The sequence below is a fragment of the Hylobates moloch genome, unplaced genomic scaffold, assembly GCF_009828535.3.
Source record: "Hylobates moloch isolate HMO894 unplaced genomic scaffold, HMol_V3 SCAFFOLD_6, whole genome shotgun sequence".
NCBI lineage: Eukaryota > Metazoa > Chordata > Mammalia > Primates > Hylobatidae > Hylobates > Hylobates moloch.
Genome location: NW_026652281.1, coordinates 33414104 through 33437616, shown reverse-complemented (window position 1 = coordinate 33437616; position 23513 = coordinate 33414104). Strand labels below are relative to the sequence as shown.

Below are 23513 nucleotides of genomic sequence, written 5' to 3'. Positions count from 1 at the left end.
ACCTGGACACAGAGTGGGGAACATCACACACTAGGGCCTGGTGTGGGGTGGGGGGAGTGGGGAGGGATAGAATTAGGAGAAATACCTAATGTAAATGACGAGTTAATGGGTGCAGCACACCAACATGGCACATGCATACATATGTAACAAACCTGCACGTTGTGCACACGTACCCTAGAACTTAAAGTATAAAAAAAAAAAAGAATTTTAAGGAAGAAAAGAATGGTGGGGGATGGGGGTGGTAGGAAAGAGGGAAACGAAATATGAAAGCTGATGCACAGCATTACTTCAAAACATATCCACACCCACTGTGTAGGCTGAATAATGCCTCCCCGATATTTAAGTCCTAATCCCTGGAACCTGTGAATGTTACTTTATATGGAGAAAGACGCTTTGCAAATGTGATTAAGTTAAATGATCTTGAAATGGGGGAGATTATTCGGTATTATCTGGGTGGGCCTTAATTGTACTCACAAGTGCCATTATAAGAGGAGAGAAGGAGATTAGACTAACAGAGAGGAGGTGGCAATGCAACTATAGTGCCAGAGATTTCAGTGTTGTAGCCAAAGGCAAGGAATGCCAGCAGCCACTAGAAGCTGGGAAGAGTCAAGGGACAGATTCTCCTCTGGAGACATTGTTGGCGAAAGGAGCTGTTGACATCTTGATTTTAGCACTGTAAGTCTCGGTTCAGACTTAGTCACAGATGTACAGCTCTGGCCGGAAATGGAGAGAATAAATTTGTGTTGCTTTACACCCCTATATTTGTGCTAAAATGTTATGGCAGCGATAGAAAACTAATACACTCACAAAGGCACTTTCCTCAGGAAATGAAAAGTCAGTATTTTTCCATATAAAAAAAGAAACAACACTTTTTACTGGCACTATTTGTTGTCAACTCCAAACAATTTGAAAATACTTATACTTGCAATTTATTATGACTTCACCTAGTGATTTTTATTAATTTCAGCAATTTAAATGTCTTGTTCCTAAAATATCTCTTGCCTTAACTTTCCTTTTGTTGTTACAAATCTTGAATGTATTCTCTGGCAAAGGAAAGGTGAGCATTCCCTCTAGAAAACTCAAGGTAGCTATCATATTAGAAGTGTTACTGTCAGTTAAGAACTATTTAATCTTCAGAATTAGTTGGGACATCTTTGTTAGTCTTGAGTGAATCAAAAGAAAAGCTAAAAAAAATTATTACAACCTTTTAAAATAATTTCTATTAAGCAACTAGTAATCTTATTTCCTTTTCAAATGACTCACTAGTTTCAATTTTTCTTTCATGATAACCAAGCCATGACTTCAAGTTTTATTATATCATTAAATATAAAGTCTCTAATAGACAGTAAGTAACCTTTCAAACTCCTGAAAAGTAAAAAGAGGTAATTAAGGATTACTCTTCAAACTACTTATTAGGATTACTTAATGCAAACTGGCACAACTCAAAGAAAAAACACTCTTTATTTTGTCCAAACTACTGGATTTTGAAAATACTAACTCTAGAAGTAAGTGTGGACTCTGGGTTGCCAGAAACATTTACAAAGTCTATGCTTTAGCATTCATTTACCAACAGGTAAGCCTGTTGCTCCTAAAGTCTCTTGTTTTACACAAATCTCTAAAAAACTAGTTATAAAACCCTGTATAAAAACTAGTATGTTAGGCTAGGCATGGTGGCTGATGCCTGTAATCCCACCACTTTGGGAGGCCAAAGTGAGAGAACTGCTTGAGCTCAGGAGTTCGAGAACAGCCTGGGCAACATAAGGAGACCCTGTCTCTACAAAAAAAATTTTAAAAATTGGCCAGGCATGGTGGTGTGCACCTGTGGTCCTAGCAACTCGGAAGGTGGAAGTAGGAGGATCGCTTGACTGCACCCCAGCCTGGGCGACAGAGTGAGACTATGTCTCAAAAAAGAAAAAAAAAAGTAGTAGTATGTTAGAAGAGTGTTACAGGCAGACATAAAAACAGGAAGAAAAGAAAAGTGACATCCTGATAATAAGTAGATTACAAAATTCTATTTAAAAACAGGCACAAGAACTAAAATGGAATATCTTTTTGGGGCTAAATGGGGTTAGATCAATGATCTGTACACACTTCAAAATACTTCAAGAATACTATATTATTACATTAAAAGTACAATACTAGAATTGTTCTTTATTATAATGATTTGAATTCACCAAGGAAAGGTGAAACTGTGCTCATTATGCCTTAGTTGAAGACACAGTATGAACAAAACTTTAAGGATAATAGTAAGAATATTAAGGCAAATACAAATAAAAGAACAAGAAAGATTTTCATCTGAAATGGTTAGAAGTTTGCCACCTACGTGATGTGCTTCAGTTATATGGAGAATTAGCATATGCAGAATACCTCAGTCATAAAACATCACAGATGAAAGGGACCATAGAGACTCTCTCTTAACCTACCCCAATTCTTCCAAGTGCAGGGTAAAGGAGGTGTTCCTGACTTCAGCTCTGTTATGTTATGATCTACTTATATTTTAACAGTGTAACAGTTATAACTTATTTTGCTCCCACAGGTTTTCCAGCTCAGTTTTAGAGATTCTCTTAGTACTTGTATATAATAAGTTATCAGAAGGAACCCATGTCCTCTGAAATTTATGGTAGTCAACAATCATATAGCTAAAGTAGAAAACTAAATAGGCACATAAATAAGTACATCATTTTACAATTAAACACCATATTAAAAAGGTGAAGTAAATTTTTTTTTCTTTTTTTTTTTTTTTTTTTTTTGAGACAGTCTTGCTCTGTCACCCAGGCTGGAGTGCAGTGGTGTGATCTCGGCTCACTGCAACCTCCGCCTCCTGGGTTCAAACAATTCTTGTGCCTTGCCTCCCGAGTAGCTAGGATTACAGGTGTGTGCCACCACGTTTCGCTAATTTTTTTTTGTATTTTTAGCAGAGATGGGGTTTCATCATGTTGGCCAGGCTGGTCCTGAACTCCTGACCTCAAGTGATTCACCCACATCGGCCTCCCAAAGTGCTGAGATTACAGGCAGAGCCACCATGCCCAGCCAAGTGAAGTAAATTCAAGGGAGTTGAATATTTAGATTTAACATTTACCTTTATAATTAAGAAGTAGAGATATTTTAAAAGAATCATGGAACCAAATTAATTTATCTGAACTTCTGCATTATGAATCCTGAGTTGGCGGGGGTGGGGGTGGGGGCAGCAAGAATAGTTTTATCTCTAACAAAGCAGGAAAATTCAATTCTTCCAAAACAAAAGGAACATTTTACCCTAAAACTGTACAAGATGAGTATCCCTAATCCAAAATTCTGAAATCTGAAATGCTCCCAAATCCGAAACTTTTTGAGCGCCTGCATGATACTCAAAGGAAATGTCCATTGGAACATTTCAAATTTCTGATTTCTAGATTAGGGAAGCTTAATTGGTAAATATAATGCAAATATTCCATAATCCAAAACACTTCTGGACCCAAGTATTTTGGATAAGGGATACTAAACATGTACTATCTCAAGGGAATCATGGGGATAAAGAGAATCACTACATTTGATGATCACAGCCTAAAAGGATAAAATACGTCTGTTTAATTTTCATGAAAAATGGGCTCCAAGCTAAGCAACAGTTGGAGAAGAGTAGTTAAATTAAAAAATATATATATTAAATAATATTTAAATTGGGGAATGAGAAGCGCACATGAAGAAACTAAATTAATAACAAACTAACAGAAGTACACATTCCAAATTCAACTTTCCAAGCAAGAGATGCAAAGTGGAATACAGGATAACTAATTCATCAAATAGTACATTGTACAAGGGCATATGGAATAAGACATATATGACCAGCTTACAATCCAGCAAAGATAAACAGAGGTAAGTATCATAAAAATGGCATGAATGAAGTATTATGGGAATACAGAAAAGGAAAATATTGCTCAGAACTAAGGGGGACAAAAGATGAAGAAATGTTTTATAGAGAAGGTGACACTTGAACCCCTGGAAACAGGTATAGTAAGATCGATTAAACTCTGACGGTTATGAAAAGAGAAACAAGCAGAAGCAGGTGGAAAGGAAGCATTTCAAGCAAAGGAAAAGGAATATTAGCAACGTCCAGAGGTGAAAAGCCATGTACAAATGTTTGGAGAGTATGTTTTCTTACAACCTAGAGTGCATGGAAGGGGTCACTCAGATGTGGGTCTACAAAGCTAGACTGGAATCAGATTACAGAGGAATAAACTAAGGGACTTAAATGTAGGCAGGATGAGATTACTGAGTAAGCACAGGGTTTTAAAGTGGGTTATAACACCTACCTGATATGTAACCCTACTAAGCAAGTGACTTCTCTGAGTGAAATAACAATAATTATTGTGGTTTTGTACTGTGTCAACTTGGCTAAGCTAGAATTCTGTTCCCCAGGATCCACTTCACTGTATGGTCAAAAGTTTGAGAAATCTGTGTGAGACTTTTAAGGTGGAAGTCAAGTAGCACTCATTACCCTGGTTATGGTTAGAGGAGGTAAGCAACAAAGGCAGTAGTGCTGGTACAGTCCAGCTTGCCCTCATTCTCCCATATACTTGGCATCCGAATTCTTCTTACTCTTGCCCTGGTTACGTCAGGACTACATACAGATGCAGGAGCACCAGCCCTTCACAGACTTATCCACCACAGTCACAATCTGGCAGGTGACTGTGTCTGGCTTTCTAGATTTCCCTGTATGGCCTGACTTGTCCACCTGTGCCACTGCTTCAGGGGGCTTTGTCAGTGATTTTCCCTGACCCTCCAACTACCCCTTTTAGGTTCTTCTCCATCTTCTTCCACAATTGTGTATAAAATCGTATTTCAGCCTTTATTCTTTAATACTCATAATGGTTTTACCTCTCTGAGTTCTGACTAAAACAAAAATGTCTATTCTCAGAGGGTTGATATGGGGATTCAATGAGACTGTATGTAAAGTATCAGATGGTAGTGGGCACACAGCCGCTGGTTAATAAATACATTATTTTCCTCTTAGTCTATAGATCAGGGATTATAAGTTGCTAATTTATGGAGGACAACTGGTGTAACTGGCAAATTAAAAACAAAAACAGAAAAGGAGATTAAAATTAAACTCAAAATTCCAGATTGCTGGCTTCCCCCAGGCCAAAAAAATTAAAAAAAAAAATCAATAAATCTACATTATTTCTGAATAGCAACAACGGGCTGAAGAGGAGAATGATGGTTTTAAAAATATACAGTTTGAGATACTGAAGTCACATCGAGAAAGATGCTTGGCAAGCAAATGGAAAGGGGGCTATGCAGCACAGAAGTAACAATACAGATTGGGAAACACAGTTTTGGGTGCCATCAACACAGAGATAATTAATAAAGAACCATCTGTTAGTTTGTTCAACTATCTGCCAAGCATGTTACAGGTGTAGAGGATACATCAGTGTGTAACATAGGCAAAAATCTCTGTTCTCATGAGGTTTAAGTGAGAAGAAGCAGACAATAAACAAACAGATAAAACATAGGTCACTTATAAAATAGTAAGTGATATGGAGAAAAATAAATCTAGAAAGGGGGTTAGCGAATGGGATGTGTACGTGTAGTTGGTTTCCAATTCTATTATAAATACTGCATGTGTATCTGGGTGGTTTGCAATTTTAAATCAGGAGCTTGAACCATGATCTGAAGGATGTGAAAGAAAACCAGGTGTATGCTGGGGGTGGAGGATGATGGAGGAAGATTCTATGTACAACGAACAGCATGTACAAAAGCCTTGAGATTTAGGAAGAACTATTCAAAGAAAAGAAAGCTGAACTGAGGTAAGGAAGTGACAGGAAGAAACAAAGACGGTGAAGGAACCAGAAGTAATTCATGAGGAAGTAGGGCAAGTGGAATGTGATGTTTTAAGAAAGAAGTGGGGAGGTTAATAGCTCAAATGCTTCAATAAATATAAGATGAGGAATGAGAAAAAGATACTGGATTTGAAATACAGATCACTCATGACTTTCAAAGACAAACTTCCTAAGTTGCTGAAGGCTTACACTGAGAATTACAGAACAAGTCATTTGTGAAGAAAGGTGAATAGTACATTTGGACAACTTTTCCAAAGACAGTAACAATAAAAAAGAAAAAGAGAGAACACAATGACTTGATGGGTTGCCAAATTGTAGGACCACTTTTTAGAAAGAGGTTTCACTTGCTAGTATAGGTAGTGATGAGAAGGGGAAAGAAAATTAAACCAAAATCCTTTAGGCTAGCACTTCCCAGCCTATCTAACCTCATAGCACACAAAGAAAATTATAATATTTGGTATTTGTAGGCCATACTGTAATACTGAGGAAGATGCTCCTGGTCAGAGACAACCTTAACCAGAGACTCCAGATACCCAGGTCCTGCTTGGTTGTTCCAAAGGCTGAAGGGGCTATACACTGGTATAATAACCTATTTAAGATATACAAATACACTGTGACACTATGATTAAAAGGCCTTCCTCTAGGGCTTTAGGCCTCAAACCTGCCAAGCCAAACTTACAGATAGAAAGAAGACATACATACGCTTTGGGCATGAACTATATAGCCCATCACTGATGATCCTAATGGGTAGAGCCTATTCAAGTCATACCAATTCAAAATCATGACTTGCATAACTCAGGAAGATTTTTTTCCTGACAGGACCCATTAAACAGTGTCATGTTTGGGCAGCCCCTCTGTTTCATATTCCAGAGAATATAATCCCAATGTCTTGGAAATAATATCAGCTGTCTCACAGGTGAGGTGACTCCTTAGCCAGAGTGTACATTAATACCACCTACAATAGTAAACACCAGATCCTGTCTTCTCAGAAATTCTTAGAGCCGCGAGATTTCCTCTTTGTACAACTATAACTATATCCCTCTTGATCATGTGGTGATGACTAGTAACATAATTGTTATTGCCAGCTCCTCCCACCCTCCATCTCATAGAGACTCAGGCATACACAAAAACTACAGTGTCATAATTATAGTATGGCTTCAGAGGAAACTCCAGGACAGTGTTCTATATACCCCCTAGAGACACATACTCTACAACTACCTAAATTGAAGGAGGGAGTGAACAGGTGAGAAGAGGAGGAAATACTTGATAGGACAAAATCGCAGAGTATATACAAGGCTGTGGGGTTAAGGAATATTTGTTAGAAATACCTTTTTATACAGGCTTATGATTTACCAACCACTTTCCCCCATATCTCTTTTAATACTAACAACAATCCTAAAGAAAGATGCAATTCTTTCTACTCTGTTGATGAGGAAACCCTCCGAGAAATTAAGTAAGGAGCCAAGGTAACTCAGTTGGTGTCAAGGCTGAGACGAGGACACTGATCTGTTCTTTCTGCTACATTATGCTAGCAAAGGGATGGAGGTAACAAATAATTATATGGAAAACTCCTGTGATGAGGAAGAAACTGAAATTCACTTAGAGAGGCTCCATGACCTGGCCTCTTTCTTTTTAGAAAAGAAGAATGGAAGCTTATTTATTTCCAAATGGAAATTTCAACTTGAGAGAATTCAGGCTATTGATGTGCTGACAAACTTGTGACTATCACATCATTATTCTAGTTCTGCCAAAAGTGGAAAAAAACATGAAAGAAAAGACTGTATTAATGTTTGCACTGAATATAAGCTAAGCAGCAAAATGTTTTACAACTATGACTAATAATAATTTTATTAAGGAAGGTAAATAAAAATGTTCATTTCTTCATGAACTTGTTCATTCATATTTAATATTCTATATTTGGTCTAGCCTTTTAGAGTTATGCCAAAGAAAACCTGTTGTTTTCTAACAATAGCGTAAGAAACAATCCCAAGATATTTTCATGCAGATAAAACATGAATAGATTACTAGAAAACATATGAACATCCCAGCCTGAATAATACCTGAATGATTACTGACCAAAGAGGCTTCAAATAGACAAAATGGTGACAAAAGAGAATCAGGAAAGTGACAAAGAAGAAAATTATGCTGCACCAAGGGTTGAGAAAAACTTCTGAGGTTTTCCATACTGAAGACACCAAGATGTTGTCTAAGGGAACAAAAGAAACTACATGTTCACTTATTTAAGATGTCTTACCATGAGATTCAAGTCCAGCTCCCTGTGCCAGTCCATTGTCATAGGACTGAAAAAGAAAAACATTGTTCAGTTTAATAGGGAAATAATAATAATAATAAATGAAAATAAGTTGCCATTGCACTAAGTTTTTTTGGTCTCTTCTAACTTTATTTCTCCTTTCTATCTTCCAAAATATGCATTTTTTCCCATGGAGAAGTAGAATTAGGCATTTTCAAATACCTGATTTTCTCTTCTTATTCACCAAGCCAAATCACTAAATGCACACACTAGGCACATTCTGAGAATACACTGCTCAAAGTTATCTACATATTCAATCTCTACTCAATAAAAGCTCCAAACCTTACTCCTTTCCCATTGCAAGTATACATGAGTTGGAGAAAATGTAAGGATTTCATACTGACGGAACATTATAAACATGAAACAAGTCTATTCTGAGGCAGTCTGGGGTCATTGAGAATAATGGTAGCCATTATTGGGTACCATTATTTGAATCTCCCCACATACACTCCAAAATCAAAACACAAGAAGAACAATAAAACTTTGAAATCTCAAACCTTAGCAAACCAAGAAGACAACACACTCAAGCTTCAGATTACCTGTCTACAGAAAAAGAAACATCAAATCCCAGCAAGCCATCTATTGCAACTCTACACACCTTTGCAGAGAGCAAGGGTGATTTATGAAAAATCATGAGAGGAGGGGAGCTAACAGTAGTTCTGAGATTGATCTAAAATCATTGCCTAAAAGAGGAAATCCACCCTAAATATGAGAAATACAGGCAGTTCTCACTTTGCACATTTCTCTTATGCACACATTTCAGTTGCCATGCTTTAGCTAAATAACACAACAAACTTCAGTAACCACAGCAGCATATTAACCATAATTGCAAAAAGTACAAAATTCTGTTGCTGGCTCTTCACTCTGCAAATCACTATATAAATAACAGATGTGCATCACGATCAGTGATCAATCATACCTTTTTCAAAGTCTGTTAGGAATTGGTCATTGCTCATGTTATTCAGTTCACACACAGATAGCAGACTGTGGTTGTGCTCTTTGTCTCTCAGTGATAAACCCACATGATGTTTTATTAAAAGACATAACAGAAAGAGGGGCTTGGCCAACAAAGATAAAGTGCAGTAAAGAAATAAAAAGCATTAACACTGGGTATTAACTTAAAATTAGAGTCATAGAAGAAAAAGCTATTACGGGAATGTTGATAATATTGCTGTTTGAGACTCTAGATATACCGTCAGAAGAACTAAGTGAAGGTGAAACATCTATAAGCAACGGAAGAGCTCGTGATAAAAAAAGATGAAGATGTTCTAGGGAACTGCTATGGGCAAAAAAACTTCACATAAAAGGAATTCTCAGAGATTTCACAACACTGAAAACACAAAACACACAATGCTGGAAGCTGATAGAAACTTAGATTGTGGTCATTTGCCAAGACACAGAAAAAATACTCCATGTTATAACTTATATAATGAGAAGAAGGCAATATTCTCAATATTTCTAATGTTTTAAATTATAGTATACCATACACTGATTTTACTATTTAAAACATTATAGTATACTATATACTGATTTTACTATTTAAAACATCATACAATTATATCTGGCAGGAAGAGTTTTCAATGTTTTGGCAAAAATTTTAAAGGTCACAAAACAATCATAATTTTTCCCACTGATGATTAAAATCACCTTGTATCATTTCAGCTTGTGTGGTTATCATTATAGTATGGCACTACCATGCAAAATGAGGATAGCCTGTTCAGAAAGAGGTAAACACAGCACTGCCTATATGGAAGGCACTTAAAAGAATGTGCAAGTCGAGGTGGCAGGGCTCAAAGAGTATAAATTTTGGTGAAGAAAGTTAAAAAATGAGGGAGAAGCCCTTTGAAAATCAGGTGATAAAGGAAAGCTCAAAAAAGCAAAATTTAGATACCTGAGAAACAAAAGAGAACCTTTATCCTACCAGAAAAATCATAAAACAACCCCAGCTACAAAAAAAAGCCACCATTAAAGAAAGCATACTTCGTTATAATGAAGAGAACAATCTTAAACTAGGAATTCTTATCAGAAAAAAAAAATTACTAACATACAAAGTAACTCTGAGATGAAAATACAGCAAATGAAACGCAAACACCTAAGTATATGAAAATCTGCCTCTACTCCCAAGAAATAGGCATGAATCAGAAGAAAACTGCAATGTAGCACTCCACACTCAAATGCATATTCTCAAACAAGCATTAGGAAATAAAAAAGGAAATAAAAACTTAAAAACAGATGAACAATAGAAATAAAAAGAGAAATATTGTTAAAAAAGAAATAGAAGAAAAAGACAAAATAAGAAATAAATTTTAAATTACAGGATGACTAAGGAAGAAAATCTCCAATGATAATACAACAAGGGACACTGAAAAAAGGAGAAAACATTCAAGAGAATGAAAATGAGATAAATAAGTCAAAAAGGACAAAGAGAAAGTGGCTGAAAAGAAGGACAGGCAAAAAAAAAAGAACAGACACTAAAATGGAATTCCTAAAAAGAAAAAAAAGAAGGAAAAAAAAAAAAAAAGCAAATGCAAAATAACGGACTAGAACTAGGGGTCAGCAATGGCCCAAAGGCTAACTCTGGCCTGCAGTCTGGATCTGTACGGCCCTCGAGTTAAGAAAATGGTCAATTACACTCATAATAAAAGAAATAATAAAATGAAAAATCATGAGAGGAGGGGAGCTAAATAAAAAATATACTGAAATATCACTTTTCGACTACCACAAAAAAAGGTAAAAACAAAAAAAGTATAACACTTTTTATTCGTGAGGCTATGTGAAAACAGGCACTCTCCTATATTGGTGGGAAAACAAACTGGTCTATCCTTTTTTGGAGAGAAAATGGGCAATCTCTAACAAAATTACATAGGCACTTACCTTTGGATCAAGCAATTCCACTACCAGAAATTTACCCTGAAGATGTATCTATAACAACATATAAATATATATGCAGAAAGTTATTAATTACAGCATTATTTGTAATTGCAAAATATATGCTCTAAATGTAGAATAGCTGAAAAAAACCATGGTATATCCACATATCCACACAGTGGAGTAATATAATAGGAAACTATAAGAAAAAGAGAAAAATCTCTCTGAACTGATAAGGAATAATCTTCACATTGTATTGGTGTTTTTTTTTTTCTCCCAAGCTATATTGTTAAGTGAAAAAAGCAAACAGCAAAAAAAAGAGTACGGTATGGCACCTTATGAAGAAGGGAAAAACATTCAAAATATCCATATCTTCTCATCAATAAGAAATGTAAGAAAGATAAACTGAAAACTAATGAGAATAGTTACCTACAGGGTGACAGGGAACAAGATGTTAAGTATGGGAGTTAAGAAGAGGGTGGAAGACAGGGAGGGTGAGGGGCAAGGAGTCACACTTCTCTGTATATATCTTTTTGTATAGTTCTGACCTTAAGAACCAAACTAGTTTTTCACATATTAAGTAAATAAATAAAGTCAACAAAGTTGTGGGCAGGAGAGAGCTAAGTGAAGGAAAAGTCTAAAATGGAATTCAAAGAGAAACAAATAACATAACTGTACTTCAAACAGATAACATAACCATATTAAAGGGGGGAAATAAAATAAGTAACTGGAGTACTTCTTAAATATAGTTTTCTGACTATATGCCCTCAGACTCAAAACAAAAAGAACCAATCTATTCTGGGTAATAGGAGCCAGGATTGCTTGTCACTATCAGAAATGGAGTCACAAATGAAAGGACGAAAGTTAAAATGAGCCCTGTGATGTTAAGACTGAAATCTGAGGCATCACGATAGATTCATGATGTTAATATATAGATATATAAATAGATACAGAAATACAGATTCTGTGTGTCTATAAGGGGATGCCTATGTACACATACATTTCCTATCTCTGCCTGAGAAAAGGCCTAGAAGTAATGACATCGCTATACCAATGAGCATACTTAGTACCCAGATTCTAGTTTCTAAACCCTATCCTCCAACAAGAATAACCAAGGCTCCTAAAAGAAATGACTGATTCCAGAGCTGAGGATGGAAAAGTAGAAGATAAACCTGGAATATCTTGTGCCAGAAAGCAAGGAGGTCTTCAAAGAATGAGGGTAACAGGTCAAAAGGGCATAGAGCCTACTAAAAGGGGTTCCACAGGCCTAATCTGGGACAATCTGAGCATCAAAATAATGACAGTAACAGATTACAACCCATTGAATAAAATAAGAAACTGAAGTCCATAGAGATATAAATAAGTAAGTATAAGCAAATAAATAAATGCAGAGAGAAAGTTCTTTTCAAACAGTAGAATTTTAACTGATATTTATAGGAAGGATGCTAGAGCTGGAAAATCATCAATGCATACTAACAACACTATTGGATAAAAATTTGATTAGGGACTCACTGAATATTTACAGTCTCCAGGTATCTCACCACAAGATATTCAGTAATTACAAAGGGAAAAGCACTAACTTTACAGAGAAAACTCTGGCATATGCCACCTTAACCAAGTGAGCAGACATAGGGCAAATCAACTTGCTCCACCTCCAAATACAGTGCACTGAGAAGACAATATTACTTCAGTACTATTCATACCAAAAATTCTTATCACCCACCCTCCTATCAAACATAAATCTCTTTTCCTCTTAAAACTCCTTTAATGGTCTCTTCTTTCTGTATCCAGAGGCTTTTTAAAATTTGTGCTGTTGTAGATTCTACAAAAATCTAACCCACAGTTACACACTCACTTAAACGCAACTCCATTCTTCTTAGGAACTCACAGATATTTTCATTTTGAAATATTGCCTATGAAAAGTTGAATTAACAGCCTAAAATATTCTAACAGCCTCAAAATAATCTATAAAATGAAAAACTTCATATTTGGGAAATAATAAACCTGGGAAGCAGTAGTTTTATTTCTCCTTTTATACAGAGATGACACAGTAGAGCAAAGGATAGTTCTGGCTAAGACTAAGCTTTCCTTACTAATGCCAATAAAAAGATTAGAGAAATAGTCTCACCAAAGATAACATAATCTTCCAGTTTGCTTGTCAGGACTCTCTACTAACTCCTGCTAGAATAGGCTGTCAATATTTGACTTTCAGATTTTACTTCTTTTTCTTTTAAGTCGACTAATCCCTTTCTTATAAAGATACTGCTTCTTTAAATAAAATCATATTAAATTTTAATGGTCAAGGAGTCCATCTGCACTTTAAGATTATTTCCTTATTGTGTTCTGATACACAATTTACCTAAAAAGCAATCTTAATGCTCTTATTTACAAATTGTTGGCAAAAGAGATGAGACATACACTATAATACAACCTTCATGTACCAGCAAAAACCACCTAAATAGTCAACTTTATCAACAGAACTCACCATACTTCTTCTAATATAGGTGATAGCTTTTTTCATATCCATGCCTGACCAGTTGTTGAGCATATAGCAAATACAGGAAGCACAGTACACAAATCGCATGTCATTTTCACTGCCTTCAGGTACTGCACAAAAACTGAAAATAACAACAACAATATGATTTTCTATTAATACTGGACTCTTGATTTTTTTGCATGGGGGTTAGAAACACCTCCTGTGTGTCTTTACTCACAGAAAAATCTGTTGATTATTCTACTTTTATTATTCAATATTCTACTTTTATTATTCAATAAAGAATAAGACTACTAACTTGAATAATATAAAACTTTCTCTAAATCTTCATTCTACTACAAACTTTTGACTTCTTGGTAGTTTTACACACTACCATGTTACTCCCTCCCAGATGCTTACTCAGCATAAGCTTATTTGATCCTAGCCAGGGACAGCTGCACACTGGCTTGAGAATGGCAGAAAAAGTAAAAGGTAAAACCTGAGACCTACTAGGTAGTAAGAAATTTCCAAGTCCAAGTTTTTCTATGTGAAATTTCTTCTAAATGTATACATAGATAACCATTTAATCGATTGGTCATATTGTATTTTAATTTTACATATTAGTTGTAGAAAGGCAGCAATCTATGTTGTGTATGTATTTATAAACAAGAATAAGGAAGCAATAATCAAAGACTACACTCAAATATTGAGACATAAGTCATATATGTACTGGTTGAAGTAAACATTTAGTTTCATAGCATTTCCAATTAATGTCAATTTATTCTACTTGTCTACATTTATTTTCCCTCATCAAGAGCAGTGTTTTGAAAACACTGACAGGAAAACAGAGCTAGTAGTAGGTGGAGCACAAACAGTTAACAGCACAGCAGGATTTGTTTGCAGTCTTTTCCTTAACCTTTTCACTACTGCTTTATCCCTTCTCAGACTTAAAAATTTGTTTCTACCTTAAAGCTCCAGGAAGATTCATCTTTAGACACACCACGTGAATTCACCTTTAGAATCACCAAATATTAATGAACATACGAACTCCTTTTTCTATCCTTTAAAAATGTCATGGAAATTACCTACTCTGGAATATAATATTCATTGTTCACCCCTTTCTTCTCTAATCAGAATAAAGCAAGAACTGAGGTTCAGACTAAATATATACGTACTTCAAAATATCAATTTTTCATGTAGAACGTAAATTAGATTCCAATCCTGTAATTATTCAAACATTTATTTATGTACCCATTGTTGTTAAGAAGGAAGAGAAAGCTGTTTGGCTATTGTAATTACTATTATTTTCACTCACAGAGGAAATCTTGGGTCACTTTTTTGATTATGCACTTAATTATGTACCTCGTAAGCTCTACGGGAGGTTCTAATAGAGTATGATCCTCTAAAGATTTAGTATAGCATTGTATCCATTTTTTAGTTCCAAAATACTTTTGTTTATTACAAAAAAGTAACAAAGAATCACTCATACCTGCCATCTTCCAGCTGAAGGGCTCTCAAGCCTGCTAAGCAAGCTTCTTTATTTACTCGGCTTAAGTCGTCTCCAAGAATAACTAAGCATGAGAGGCCAGTGTAGGTCATTGCAATGTGGCCACTATCATAAGGATGAGCTGTTCCGGGAGCCTAAATAGAAAATTAATATAGTACTAATTAATGAAGTGAAATGAAAACTAATTTCATTAAGAAATCTGACATAAGGTTTTAGTAAATAGTAAAATTAAACGTGGCTTATACTGATTTGTATAGACATCTTATTGAGAAAAACAAATCTCCATTTTATGTATGTCAACATGAATATGATTGCACAGGCTACTTAATTTTTAAATTATTTGATACCTCAGGCATTATGGAAGTAGCTATGACATTCAGGTAAACCAAATTATTTATTACTTTTTTTTTGGATTTTTTTTTTTTTTTTTAGTAACAGGTTCTTACCTGTCACCCAGGCTGGAGTGCAGCGGTGCAATCACAGCTCACTGCAGTCTCCAACTCCTGGGCTCAAGTGATTCTCTCCTGCCTCAGCCTCCGGAGTAGCTGGGACTACAACAGGCACAAACCACCATGCCTGGCTAAATTATTTAAACCTCATACTTAACGCTATCACTTATAATTTAAGTCTTATAAAGTCAGAAAAGCATACAGCCTTCCAGAAAAAAAGATTTCTAAAACAAAACTTACTTTATACAGCACAAATCTAAATTAAATACCACAGTAGTGATCACCATATAAGAAACTAAAAAACGATACAATTAAAATAAACTCTGCCTTCTATAATAAATGTAAACTTTTACAATCATTGAAAGGCATAAAATCCTGGTTCTATTTCTCACTGGCTTGCTTAATATTCCTGATTCTAGAAAATGAAGATATTAGTACCTCACAAGGTTATTGTGATGATTAAGTAAGTTACTGTCTAAAAAGCTGTTACTTATCTTAATGATGATTAAGTGCAAGGCAAATATCAGAGGGACCAGTAGTTCTTTGGAGTCAAGATTCAAGGGTCTTGAAATCACCCATGAACTGTAAGATTTTCTTGCATACTTACCTTCTATGGTTCCTCACAGAATGAGTTTGAATGGTGTTCACTACCCTTTTTATAATAATCTGAACTCACCCCAACTACCCACCTTTAGATACACATTTTTTTTTCTGAGATAGGGTTTGCTCCGTCACCCAGGCTGGAGGGCAGTGGCACAATCTCGCTCACTGCAACCTCCGCCTCCAAGGCTCAAGCAATCCTCCTGCCCTGCCTCAGCCTCCCAAGTAGCCAAGACTACAGGCACGTGCCACCACGTCCAGCTAATTTTTGTATTTTATGTACAGACCAGGTTTTTGCCATGTTGCCCAGGCTGGTCTCAAACTCCTGAGATCAAGTGATCCATCCTCCTTAGCCTCCCAAAGTGCTGGGATTGCAGGTGTGAGCCACTGTGCCTGGCCAGATACACGGTTCTTTATATGGTCTCACAAATGTACCAAGCAAATTTCCATCTTTACATCTTTCATTCTAAGTTCCTCCTTAGAACTCAAGCTCTAGTTCTCCTGGCTATCCTATTCCACATTTACAAATGACTTCTTAGAATTCCTATTGCATATTGATACTTAAAGTAAACACCTGCTATGTTAAAAGAACTGCAGAGAAGCCAAACATAAATTAAATGTGGACCTTAACCTTAAGAGCAGAAGATAAATCTACTCAAATAATTACAATAGAATGTAATGAGCAGTCATAAGGGAGGGATAATGATAACATGGGTTTAAATAGGAATTCTTTTCTGCAGAAGAGGAGCTTGGGCAGGTGTAGATGAAGAGGAGGTATTACAGGTAGAAGAAAAAGTAAAAGCAAATTAGAGAAGGAAAATTCTGGGGTGCACATTAAGGACAACACAAAATTTGCTAGAAAGCATGGGATTTGTGAAAGGAAATTGTGAGAATAGTGGGAGGATCCATCAGTGTTTCTCAAAAAGTGCTCTACAGCCACTGAAGTTCCCAAGCATTTATCAGGTAAGTCAATGAATGGTCCATAGGTAGTTTGGTGGTTTCAGAAGAAAACTCAGTGACAATATTTTATTTATATACTGTACTGGACAATCCAATGTGCCTCCGCACATTCTCTTGGCCTAATCTGTCTCCTAGATGCTCAGCCAACACTCTCAGTGATGGCTCTATGAGATACCACTTGGAATATCTAGTTCCTTTTACCACTCAGAATTCAGATGAAGGTAATACAGCATGAAGTGAGACCTAGCTTGCCCAGAAGATATCAGGGTCCAGGTGAATGAAGGTCCAAAAAGGAGTTTCAGGAGACTCTGTGAACCAAGGGCAATAATGATTTTTTCTTCAATTTTACTCCTGTTATTTTGAAAATGTTTTGGTGCAGGCGTCGGTTGGGGGAAGGATATTTTAAAAGCAATGTTATCAAAGCACTGCAACAAATATAGGTAGACATCTATATATAGTATAGTACTATATAACGGTGATCATAACTAGTGGCACGATATTCTGTTCATTATGACTAAATGAAGACATTACCTGTATTCAGGATTAGCTTAAGTTGGAAAATATGGTAGGCATGAAAAGGGACAAATTTTCTGAATTCTTTGTTTTCTCATTCCCTGCTAAATGCAGTGGGCACCCATAATTGGAGTCCTGCTGGTAAATTCATGACCTTGACACAGGCAAGCTGGTTAACAGCTTAAGGCAGAGGAAGAAAGCTGAAGTAGTACCTCTATCGAAGTATGTCATCTTCTCCAACATTACTGCTATTTATTCCAAAAATTTGAAGCTGATTATGGAAAAACTGGTAGCTCTCCATTTACCTTGCAAGTGGATACTCAGCCCAACAAGACACTGGCTTATAACCATTACATAAGCAGGCTGGCCCCATCAGGGAAAAAGTTTCTATGTTGTGAGGCCGCTTTAGACAAAATGATGCTTTTCTCTACTTTCTACTGTGGAAAAATACTGGTATTTTGTTTACATAAGGAACACCTACAAAGTTTCTTCTGGGTCTGCTCCTTTGAAGAAGAAATAAAGCTCCTCCCTCTGTTAGGGCTCACTGTTTTTATATTGGCATGTGCTAGTATCATGGATATAACCATGAAGAAGTTCTGCATATTCTCATAAAAGTCATTAAAATAATCACTGCCTAGGTCTTCAATCACTGCTTTTAGAAGGGCTTTTTCTTTCATTCCTAAGAAATGTGAGCTAAATGTAGAGTCTTTCTATAACACAATGAAGTTCACTGGCTTCTTAGACAGCAAGTATCAAAACACTTCAGTGCTCTATTTTCCTTTACTCAGGAAATCACCAATAACTTTCACATACAGACGTATGATACTGAGACAATTTTTTGTAACAATTAACAGAAATTTCTGTGTGTTTATGTACTGCATGTATTCTTCCTGGAAGAAAGTGCACTTCTTTGAGGAAGTAAAGTAGGTATAAGTTTCCTTTAAAGGATTTCAGTTTATAATATATATATTATTAGACAACATTTAGCCACATTGAAACCTGGAAGCCTGTTTTTTTCTGTGTAATTTCTTAGTTTTCTCTTTTATTAAAATATCCCTACATCCCTTCTGCTTCCTTCTGAACCAAACAGAACCAACCTTTGATGGATTGAACGGAATACCCAGGTATGAAGAGCCTCGGAAACCACAGCGATTTAGATTTGATCCTAGAAAATAAAAGCATGTGCTTATTTAAAGTACGCTTTATTTTTGCACAGTTTGTAAAGCAGTTTAATTACACAGTCTTTCAGAAACAGACTATTTTAGTCTCCATTTTCATACTGGCTAATGCTGAATGCTTACCATGTGCCACGTCCATTCTAGATGCTTATGGGAATTTCCTCATTTAATTTCCATATGAGTCACAGACAACATAATGATTTCTATCATGTACCTTTTTTTTAACAGCCCACCTCACTGCCTATAAAGTCCTTTCATACTTCTCTTGTCAGATCAATTTTTATGTGATCAACATATTCCATCCCCCTTTCTATAGAACAGAAAACAGAAGCCCAGAGGTTAAGTGAATGTTCAAGGAAACAGTTAATAACACAATAGGGTCTAGTGTCTTTTTACTTTGACTCATTTAGTGTCTTTTTACTTTAATGCTTGCTTCTTTACATGGGAGCAAGCTAAAGGTTTAAAGCTGCAGAGAAAATATGTACTTTGTATTTCCATATTAGCTAGAACTTCGTTCTGAGTCCAGTAATCTACTTGGCTTTGAAGTATGTAGAACACTGTAAGTTAGCACTTAGTCTCTCTCTACTCAATCAAAATATGTTTATCCAAACTTTTTTCTATCTAAAAATTTTCATTTCTCAAGATATCAATGGAATATAAGTTGGGAACTTGAAGGAACAATCAACTATACAACAATTATGGTTTTAATAGCTATTAGAAAATCAGTATGATAGATGCAGAAAATAACAATGCAGTATCAGCAGACTGTAAATGCACTGCTCATAAAAAAAAATCAAGTTGGTCTAAAAATAGTCTCTGATATGTAGAACTACCTTCATAAGAGATTATGACTTGTGTATGACTAACTTCATTATAACTGTTTTCACTCTCCTACTTCTTCATTAGGTACTATACTTTTTCAGCCTCTCATCCCCCCAAAATACTTAAAATAATAGCTTATACATTACTTCTTTGAACAAATTAGGAACCAGGAAATTTAAACGCTCCACCAATTATCATCTCCCTACTGGCAAAAAATGTATTTTAAAAAGATACTAGCAGCCAGGTGTGGTAGCTCACGCCTATAATCCCAGCACTTTGGGAGGCTGAGGAGGGCGGATCACCTGAGGTCAGGAACTCCAGACCAGCCGCGTCAACATGGTAAAACCACATCTATACCAATAATACAAAACTTAGCTGGGTGTGGTGGCACCTGCCTATAATCCCAGCTACTGGGGAAGCTGAGGCAAGAGAATTGCTTGAACCCGGGAGGTGGAGGTTGCAGTGAGCCAAAATCGTGCCACTGCACTCCAGCCTGGGTGACAGAGTGAAACTGTGTCTCGAAAAAAGAAAAAAAAGATACTAATGGTGATTATGATTTCAGTGATTATGGTTCTCTTATCCTAAGGACTTTTAAATTGGTAAGCTACTTAAAACTTGCCAATATATAACAGAAGTTATAAAAACACTCATATCTTTTTGACCCAGTCATGATATATCTGAGAATCTATTCCAATAATTTCAAGTATGAGAAGAAATGCACACTGCAGTTTAATAATAGTGAAAATCTAGAAGCACCATAAAAGTCCAGCAGGTTAAGCATATCATGCCTCATGTACTGAAAGAAACACTATATTCCTATTAAAAGTAATAATCAGTAGAACTATGTAGCAACACAGAGAAATGTATTTGATCAAGGTAAGCAAAAAAGAAGGATCCAAAAACAAACGTGCATTATTATGTTTATAATTAAGCAAATAGCACATATCAACAAAGACTGGAAGGGAATAAACAAAATAATATTAATGGTGTGAGATGATATGAATAAGGCTGAAATTTGTTCTCTGTATTAGTCACTGTTGCCGTAACATATTACCACAAACTTGGCAACTTAAAACACCTACTGCCTTACTGTTCTGTAAGGTCAGAAGTCTAACACAGGCATCATCAGGCTAATGTTAAGGTGTAGGCAGGGCTACCTTCCTTACTTGGAGGCTTTGGGGGAACAATCTGCCTCCAAGCTCATTCAGGATGCTGGCAGAATCAACTTCCTTGCAGTTGTGTGACACAGTTCTCCATTTCTTTGCTGGTAGGTATCCCTTTTTGCTCCTAGATCCTCTCTTGCCATTTCTCATATATGGGCCCCATATCTCAGAGTAGCAATGGCACTCAAATCCTTTCCATTAGACCCTCTCTGACTTTCTCTTCTCTCTTCTGCTCCCTTTCTCTGCAATTCCATGACGAATGTTTCTGTGTTCTTCTGCTGCTCATGTGATTATACTGAGCACACCTGCACACGTGTCACCTATGGATAATCTCCGTATTTTAAGGTCAGTTGATTAGTATAACTTTAACTCCCATCTACAAAGTCCCTTCACAGCAGTACCCGGATTAGTATTTGACTGAATTACCAGGGAACAGAAATCCTGGGGCAACATCATTAGAATTCTACCTAACACAGGCCGGGCGCGGTGGCTCATGCCTGTAATCCCAGCACTTTGGGAGGCTGAGGCGGGCGGATCACGAGGTCAGGAGATCGCGACCATCCTGGCTAACACGGTGAAACCCCGCCTCTACTAAAAATACAAAAAATTAGCCGGGCGCGGTGGCGGGCGCCTGTAGTCCCAGCTACTCGGGAGGCTGAGGCAGGAGAATGGCGCGAACCTGGGAGGCGGAGCTTGCAATAACCCGAGATTGCGCCACTGCACTCCAGCCTGGGCGACAGAGCGAGACTTCGTCTCACAAAAAAAAAAAAAAAAGAATTCTACCTAACACACCCCCCATATTCCAAATTGTACATAAATGCTATACTTAAAAAAAAATTAAAAGTTATCTTTCTCTTACCAAGTTATGAATTCATTTATCCTTTTTATTGTTGGGACAGAGGCTTGCTCTGTTGCCCAGGCTGGAGCGCAGGGGCATGATCTTGGCTCACTGCAACCTTGCCTCCCGGGCACAAGCAATTCTCCTGCCTCAGCCTCCGGAATAGCTAGGACTACAGGCATGTGCTACCACGCCCGGCTAATTTTTGTATTTTTAGTAGAGAAGGGGTTTCATTGTGTTGGCCAGGGTGGTCTCGAACTCCTGAACTCAAGTGATCTGCCTGTCTTGGCCTCCCAAAGTGCTGGGATTACAGGCAGGAGCCCACTGCACCCAACCTATCCTTTCATCATCACTTCTTTTAATCCTTCTCTAGTTGGATGAGGGGCAGTATCAAAAGGCATATTTTCCTATATGATTAATTTTTTTTTATTTTTTATTTTTTTTCTTGCTCTGTCACCCAGGTTGGAGTGCAGTGGCACAATCTCGGCTCACTGCAAGCTCCGCCTCCTGGGTTCACGCCATCCTCCTGCCTCAGCCTCCCGAGTAGCTGGGACTACAGGCGCCCGCCACCAAGCCCCGCTAATTTTTTGTATTTTTAGTAGAGACGGGGTTTCACCGTGTTAGCCAGGATGGTCTCGATCTCCTGACCTCATGATCCGCCCGCCTCGGCCTCCCAAAGTGCTGGGATTATAGGCGTGAGCCACTGTGCCTAGTCTAAAAAATTTTTAAATCTTTTTTTGTTTCTCTTTTTGTTCTTGGGATTGTCTTTTTTAAAGGGTATCCTTTCAAGTTACTAATTTGCTAACAGTCCTCCATAAAAATGTGATCCCATTTCTACTTTGGATGGAAGACAGCTCTGATACTATCTGTCAGTTCTGAATTTATACTTGCAACTGGACACCTTTCTTGAGTCCCCCACCAACTTAAACAACTCTGTCAGGTGTTTTACATAGAGACAGACATATAGTAGTGGTTCAATAAAATATCTGCTTCTGAGTGAAATAAATGAATTTATTCATTTTCTTAGAGGTAAATCAATAAATGACATTTCTGTTTGCTCACTTCTGTTTTTAGCCTGATTAAATAAATAACTTTTCTGAAAAGCAGCAGAAATATCAATACTTAAAAGTACCATATAAGTTTAGGAGATTATGGTATGGACACTTGGAATCAAACTCAGGATCTATTCTTCCTATCAATGAGTTCTATAGGCAAGTAACAACCTCTCTGAGCCAGTTTCTTCCATTTATGAACTAGTAACAATAACATATTGCAAGTAATATATTTCAGGCTTCTTGTAAAGGTTAAAGGACATGTTTAGATTGTACTTAGCAAAGTGAAACAAGGCTTAATAAACAGTAACCATTCAAAATCAGTTAATTATATTTTATCAAAAGTGAAACAGGAAGAAATTAATAGCTTTTGTTGCAATTTATCAAGGAAAGCTTTTTTAAAGTAAAAATTTTTTTTTTTTTTTTTTTTCCCAGAAAGACTATATATTGTCATGAAAAAGTGTTTGGATCTTAAGCACCACAGTCACAGTATAGGGAAAAGACAATGTAATATTTTTTACCCTCTTCTTAATCACCTGTGGACTATGAAACTGGATAAAGAAGCTTATTCTTTATTTTAAAGTTTATACTTTATTCTACAGTAAGAGAATTCTGCTGTTTCTTATGGAAAGCTAAGATGAAGTAACTAACAAATCAAGAAAATTACTCATTCACTAAATTGAGTTATCAATCAAACACTTAAATCCTAATGTTTTAAAAAATGATGCTCATTAGGAGGTAACATTTTCACCACTTAAAATTTTTCACCACTTAGGCCGGGTGCGGTGGTTCACGCCTGTCATCCTAGCACTTTGGGAGGCCGAGGTGAGTGGATCACCTGAGGTCAGGAGTTCGAGACCAGCCTGACCAACATGGAGAAACCTCATCTCTACTAAAAGTACTAAAATTAGCTAGGTGTGGTGGAATGCGCCTGTAGTCCCAACTACTTGGGAGGCTGAGGCA

General features: G+C 36.7%; 1 protein-coding gene across 5 annotated transcripts in view; it reads right to left on the bottom strand.

Annotated features, from left to right (window-relative positions):
• Positions 1-23513, bottom strand: part of PGGT1B (protein geranylgeranyltransferase type I subunit beta) — a 67253-nt gene that overhangs the window by 20607 nt on the left and 23133 nt on the right. For 2 of the 5 annotated variants that reach the window (XM_032156634.2, XM_032156632.2), the window contains exons 3-6: positions 18595-18662; positions 14958-15109; positions 13481-13613; positions 8071-8116 (exon numbers count right to left, since the gene is read on the bottom strand). In XM_032156634.2, the coding sequence (XP_032012525.1) occupies positions 8071-8116; positions 13481-13613; positions 14958-15109; positions 18595-18662 (399 nt within the window). Of the gene's footprint in view, positions 1-8070; positions 8117-11001; positions 11050-13480; positions 13614-14957; positions 15110-18594; positions 18663-23513 lie in introns of all 5 variants that reach the window. The other 3 variants (XM_032156635.2, XM_032156638.2, XM_032156633.2) reach the window with 2 other exon arrangements.